The sequence below is a fragment of the Fukomys damarensis genome, unplaced genomic scaffold (assembly GCF_012274545.1).
Source record: "Fukomys damarensis isolate Sample0158 unplaced genomic scaffold, DMR_v1.0_HiC HiC_scaffold_30, whole genome shotgun sequence".
Classification (NCBI taxonomy): domain Eukaryota; kingdom Metazoa; phylum Chordata; class Mammalia; order Rodentia; family Bathyergidae; genus Fukomys; species Fukomys damarensis.
This window is the reverse complement of record NW_022900942.1, coordinates 66,919,004-66,925,606: the sequence shown is the minus strand read 5'-3', so window position 1 is coordinate 66,925,606 and position 6,603 is coordinate 66,919,004. Positions and strand designations below refer to the sequence as shown.

Here is a 6,603-nt window from a genome sequence, read left to right as displayed (position 1 = left end):
GGGCCCAGCCTTGGAGGGGGGCACTGTCCTGCCCACCCGCTCTGCGTGTCCCTGGCTGCCCACCCCAGCACGGAGCCGCCCAAGTGGCACTCCGATGACGCGCCTTTCGGCCGGGGAGGAGGTCTGTGTGGCCAGGTCACAAGCGAAGTCCCGGTCCCTGCCCAGCAGCCTCCCTGCCGGGGAGCGCAGGAGACCCCAGCTCCCGGAAGGAGGAGCCCAGGCTCACCTCCAGCTCCTCATTCTGGCGCTGCAGGTCTTCCAGGATGAGCTGCAGCTCCTCCTCGTCCTCGCTCTCGCTCTCGCTCTCTGAGGAGTACTCCTCCGTCTCACTGCGGCCGTGCTGCTGGCGGCTGGGGACAGAGGAGGGGACGCTGCACGGCACTCTTGCCTGCCACCCCTTCTAAGTATACACTGCTGGCGGGACCTGCATCAGGGTCCTATGTGCACCCTGGGAGTTGAAGCTGGGCCTTGGCACTGAGCTGTGCCCCAGCCCCTTTTCATTTTGGTTTTTTATGTTTTTTTTTTTTTTTTTTTTTTTTTGGTACCAGGGATCGAACTCGGGTCCTTGCACTTGCGAGGCAAGCCACCGAACCGCTGAGCTAAATCCCCGGCCCCCTTTTCATTTTGAGGGAGGGTCATGGTAAGTTACCCAGGCTGAGCTGCAACTCCTGATCCTCCCAGAGTGCTGGGGTCACAGGTGTGTGCTACTGCAGCACCCAGCTACACCATTCTGAAGACCTGACAGGTTTTAAATTAAAAACAACTGATCTCATAGGCTTAATTCCTTTGCGAGAAAGTGTGAGAGCTGAAACAGTTTGCAGGGTGGGGAGCTGTCTCATTAAATTACTAAATTGCCCGGGCTGGGCTTACCTTGCAATCCTCCTGACTCAGCCTCCTACAGTGCCTGCCACACCCATCATTTAGGAAACCGAACACCCTGGGCTCTGCTTACCTCTGGATCTCAGCAATCTCGGCACGCAGGCGCTCGATCTCCTCCTTCTCAGCTGCGATCTGCCGGCGTAAGAACTGCTCCATGGCCAGCAGCTCCTCCTGCTCAGTGAGGATCTCATTCTCCTGAAATGAGTTACAGTGAGGCAGCAGCTGGAGTCAGGGCAACTGTGCCTCCTGGGGGCCCCATCTGTGCTGCACATGCGCACTACCACACTGCGAGGCTCCCTCGGGGGACAGGTGGACAGAGGCGACGGGGCTTTGCAGCAGTGAAACCCACTGGGACGCTGCAGCCCCTGCTGCCAACACTGCCTGGGAGCAGGGCAGGACAAAGACGTGTCCAAGTAACAAACCTGCTTAATGCCACCCTGCCTCTCTGGAAATGCATCGCCCAGGGCCAAAGGGGCTTCCTTCCACCGAATCAATAGGGAGGGCCCGGGGCACATGTGAGAGGCAAGAAGGTACAGAAATCCACTGCCCGTCCCCGGGATCAAGTGACACAGGAAACAAACCCCATGCATAACAGAGGACCTGCGCCTAAAGCTGGCCAAGTCACTGGGCTTTTGAAAGCTGGCAACCACACGCCCAAGATCTAGAGCCTGCAGAGGAGACGCCAGGCCGACCAGCGCAGGGAGCAGCAGACTCGCTGTGGGAAAGAGGAGCTGGATGCAAAGGTGCTCGGCTTCCCTTCTGACAATGGGGACTGTGTGGCCGGCAACCCCATCCCCGGAGGCCCCGCGCCTGGCAGTGCATCCCGTGCACCTGCAGCTGTGAAACCCCGAATAAAGACCAAATAAAGACAGCAGAGCCACGTCATCCGTCAGAAGCTGAGGGCCCTGCTGGACAGACAGCAGCAGACCCTGATGGATTCTGGTGACCTGCATGCCCAGCTCTCTGCAGGCCTGGACAGACACGTGTCTCAGCCTGGAACTTTGTCGTTTCCAGTTAAACCGTGGGAATTTCAGAACAGAGTGAGGCTGACTTAGAAAACTCCAAGAGAAACAAGCTCCTTTTCTGTGCATGCCTGGAACTGAGCAGGTTCTCGAAGGTGTTCACGTCCGTGAGGAGTCAGGAGACAATTCACCTCGACAACCGCTTCCAGCCCCAGAGAAGAAAGCCTGTGTAACCGAGGCTGTCACCCCGGCTTCGGCCCCGACCTGCATCCCCACCTCCAAGAACCCCAAGCTAAATTCTTCCTGTAGTCCCATCCCACCGACGGAACAGGCACACACATCTGAGCATGGCAGAGTACACGCTCGGCTGTCGTGTGGGCTAAGCACGACGAAGGTGGACGCGGGCAGAGCGGGGAGAACACTGCTCTCACCAGCAGGTCATCACGGTTAGAAGATTCTGCAGCTGAGCTGCTCAGACTTTTTATTTTAACATTTAGAGCCACTGCACGCTCTTTATTTTACAACTATATAAACTTAAAGGGAATGACTGACATCTCCAAGGTTACAAAGTTACTGACAGATTCTAGACCACAGCTCTGTTGACCTTACTCCCAATCATGTCTGTTCCACCGCACGTATACAATGTCAAGTAGATGTTAATTTGATAACTAAATCTTTAGTTCGATTTAGGAAGGAGTATCAAAAAAAATCAGACTAATTTTTAAATGATGGTAAAAGTCTTATAAAAGAGAGAAAAAGAATTCTGCTTACCTGGGCGAGCAGAATATTTATAACTTCTTCATTTTCATTCATTTCTTCTTTGGAAACATCCTCCTTTGAAAGACTGGCTATCTCCTGGGCGATCTTGGTCTCACACTCCTGTCCAGCGAGATGGGGGAAAGAGACCAGTCAGCCTGCACGTCACATGCTCAGTGCCCACACTGTAAGTCTGTGACTCCATTCCCAGCACGGGCAGGAGCAAGACATAAGGCCGCGCATCTGTCCCTGGGCTGGGACGGGGACTCGCGCAGTCTCCCGGTCTGTGTCTGCACCACTCGCCACCTCTGGGGCCACCGCCCTAGGGGCTGGCAGGGTCCACAGCTCAGTTCTGACACAGGCGTGCAGCCAGATCGCCAACTGTCACCAGACTCCCCGGTCCCTGCCATCTGCTGCTCATACCCGCCAAGCCTGCTCCCATCACTACCAGCTTTCCTGGAGTTTTTTGTTGCTGTTGTAATTTTGAGATTTGTAGTTCAGGCGGGTCTTGAATTTGCAGTGATCCTCCTGCCTCAGCTTTCCCAGTGCTAGGATTACCCATAGGTGCCACCATGCCCCAATTCCTCCTCCTGAGGTTCATATACCTGAATCACCCAACAAGGAGTCTTTCTGACTCTGGCTTCTTTACTGAGCACAGCGCTGAGTCTCCTCCCGTGCTGCTCGGTACAGACACCCCCCAGTGTGTAGACAGAGCCAGGACCCCACCACTCACCAGCAGGCGGGCACGGGGCCCTGCAGAACTAGAGCCACGGCACACGTGCCCACACTTCAGGTGGCATCAGCTTTTCTCTTACACCACAGGAGTGGACTGTTTACAGGAAACGCCAAGCTGATAGTGTGGTTTTTTTCTTACTTTAGCCTGCTAATACCTTGGATTATGTTACTCTGTTTAAAAGTCATGTGCTCCTAAGCAGGCCATGGTGGGACACATTTGTAATCCCAGCACTTGGGAGGCTGAGGCAGGAGAGAGTTGGAGGCCAGTCTGAACTACATAACAAGACTGTCTCAAAAAAATTGCAGTCCTCAAAAAGTCAACAGGATGGAACCTTTTGAGCATTGTGTGAGCTGACAGCAGGCATAAACTGCAGCAACCAGAAAGGTGGGAAAGGCTGTGGGTGAGGCTCATCATGCACGAGCCCTTGATGGGGCACAACAAAGGGAGAGCCAGGGAACTGGATAGGGCGGTGCACCCCTTCACACTGGCCCTGGCTGCCACAGCATGGCTCACTACCTGAGCCAGGCACAAGAAGCACGAAAGCCAGAGCTGCGTTCACTAACCCAGCCAGGGCCCCGCACCAGCCGGCCACCACCGCAGTCTGCCCTGCCCAGGAACGGGAAAGAGGAGGAGAACCACAGAGGGAGGGAGCCGCTGTCTCAGACCCCGCTGTGACGGCCCCTGGGGTGTCATGTGGCCCCGAGATCTGGGAGGCTGGGCTCGCAGCACCTGAAACACACCCCATGGTGAGCGCCACGCACAGCTGACAGGCACAGTGGTCCTGCACCTCCACCCGGCGACCCCAGTCCTCCCAGCTCTGGAGATGTCCTGAACCACCAAGCAGAGGTGTGACCAAGCAGGTGACAAACATCTGCCAGGAAGATCGTCTTCATAAAATAAAAGCTGTCTAACCTGATGTAGTATCTGACTCACCGCAAGCTCAAGTACTGGCAATCCTGAATGCTGGAGCGGTACATTTCCCACTACAGAAGCTCACATCAACAGATATGGACAAATACTTTTAAAAGGAATCATTTACAGTAGTGTATAAAAGAGTCCAGCACATCCTTTTTATATCTTCTTATAAATATGATACATCAGCCAGGCATTTAGCTCAGTGGTGCCACAGCCTGACTCGCAAGTACAAGGTCCACAGTTTGATCCCCAGTACAAAAATAAATAAGTATGATATGTCAAAACGATAAATTAACTCACTTGTCTTTTAGCTTCTCTCAGTTTTCTTTTGAGGGCTGTCAAAATTCTTTGTACTTCCCATAATCTTTCTTCTTTAGATAAATCTTTTATCCCACCCTGCAGATCTCGATGTAAACAATTCAAAAGAAACTCCTAGAAAATAAGAGCACACACTGATAGTGTCCCACATCCTATTGTGTCTAAAATAATGCATGTGGTCTCTAAAGACCAACACCACAGGAGTGTGCGAACAGCACTTGGTACTTCCCAGGACCTGACAGGAAGCGTCCTCGCTAGTTTTCCCTGGGAAGGAGGCTCTATTCACTGACTCACACCGGTTACACGGCCGCTAACCCAGACCCAGCACCCACTCACTCTGCCCTGCCGACAACCAGCAGGAGCCATGAGCAGAGGGAGCGGGGGGGGTGACGATGTGTGCGTGAACAATCAGACACACTCTGATTCCTCAGTCTTGAATTTATTTAACTTGGCACACGTCGCACTGTTTCTCGTGTCAGAATCACAGTGGTACTGTGGGCTCAATCTCGGGTCTCTTCCTGGGAATGACAACCCCCTACATCTCTGCAGCCTTGTCTAGATGAGCAAACGTGACGCTGCGGCCTGGCAAAGCCGAGCCCCTCACGCATCTTCCCATCTGGGAGCTCACACCAACCCGTGACAGGATGCACTTTAAAGTAAGAACGCCATCGGTAAGCCCAGCACTCGAGCGGCTGAGGCAGGACTGCCTTGAGTTCGAGGCCAGCCTGGGCTGTGTGGGGCGTTCAAGGACAGCCTGAACTACATAGCAAGACACTGTCTCAAAACAAACAAAACAAATTTAATAAAAAATATAAGCCGGGGATTTAGCTCCAAGGTTCTGCCGCCTGCCTCACAAGTGCAAGGACCCAACTTTGATCCCCGGTACCAAAAAATAAATAAGAACACCAAGGCTGAAGAGGGATGAGCAACCAGCATAAAGCCGGGTGTTACTGTGCAGCAGAACAGGAAAGAGAGCAGTGCTTGGATCTGAAGTCCCCCACACACGCCCTGACACCTGTGCGTGAACAGCGCCCGTGAGAATATGTGCTCCACATGCCCCACACAGGGCAGGCTTGGGCAGCACGGCGGCTGCATGGGAAGGCGAGTGGCACACCTGTCTCCGGATCTCCTCCTTGATGCTGGCCTGGGTCTCGGGCAGCGTGGGCATCGTGGCCATGTTGGACCATCGCAGGGGCCTCGTCACCGGCTTCAGTACCACGTTTCCGAAGAGCTCTTGCACATGCGTGAAAAGCACATACAGAACACGATTGCTGATCTGGAGGAAAAGAAGTAGATTTACAAGAGAACAGTTATTTCATTTGTGTGCATCGCACGGCACAAGCTGGAACCCTGCACACATGAATGGAAATTCTCAGCAGAGACGAGCCAGGCTTAGCCAGCTAATGGCCAATTTAAGAAGAGACAGTAAACCAGAGGCACATCACACGCTCAGCGACCGTGCAGAACGGAAGTGGAAAACACTGCCAAGCGCGCTCTCCTCTATCACTGTAAGGTGACCTGACTGAAGCAGTTGCCGGGACCTCCTGAGGGCCGGTGGGAGGCTGCAGAGGCAAAGGCCCCTGGGCCCACTGCACCCTGGGAGACCATTCCGAAATCCAGACTAGTGATCGTTTTAGAGAAATTTGAGAAACATCTTGCTTATAAAATATAATCAACATAAGCAATGAAACAATCTTTAGAGAAAACACAATCTTATAACAGTAACAATGACTTATGGACAAACAGATTTATGCCAAAAAGCAGTTAAAATTAGGGCCGGGGATTTAGCTCAGTGGTTCCGCTCCTGCCTCACAAGCGCGCAAGGATCCGAGCTTGATCCCCAGTACCAAAAAAAAAAAAGTAGTTAAAATTAAAAATATACACATCCTAATAAGATTACTGACATTGAGTAATGGGAAGAAAGGAGCTAAAGGTGTAGGGAAGGTGGATGGGTAGGGGAAGAGTAAAAAGGGAAAAGAAAAGAAAATGAGAGAATGAAAAGATGGAAATAAAGTGGTTGTAGATGGGGAGGGGAGG

The 6,603-nt window shown here is 52.9% G+C and overlaps 1 protein-coding gene across 1 annotated transcript in view; it reads right to left on the bottom strand.

Annotated features, from left to right (window-relative positions):
* Window positions 1-136: 136 nt before the first annotated feature.
* The window catches only part of Ralbp1 (ralA binding protein 1), a 24,725-nt gene continuing 18,258 nt past the window's right edge, over window positions 137-6,603 (bottom strand). Inside the window, exons 5-9 of the mRNA XM_019209686.1 lie at window positions 5,681-5,842; window positions 4,549-4,680; window positions 2,613-2,720; window positions 953-1,074; window positions 137-350 (exon numbers count right to left, since the gene is read on the bottom strand). Of these exons, the coding sequence (XP_019065231.1) occupies window positions 137-350; window positions 953-1,074; window positions 2,613-2,720; window positions 4,549-4,680; window positions 5,681-5,842 (738 nt within the window). The remainder of the gene's footprint in view (window positions 351-952; window positions 1,075-2,612; window positions 2,721-4,548; window positions 4,681-5,680; window positions 5,843-6,603) is intronic.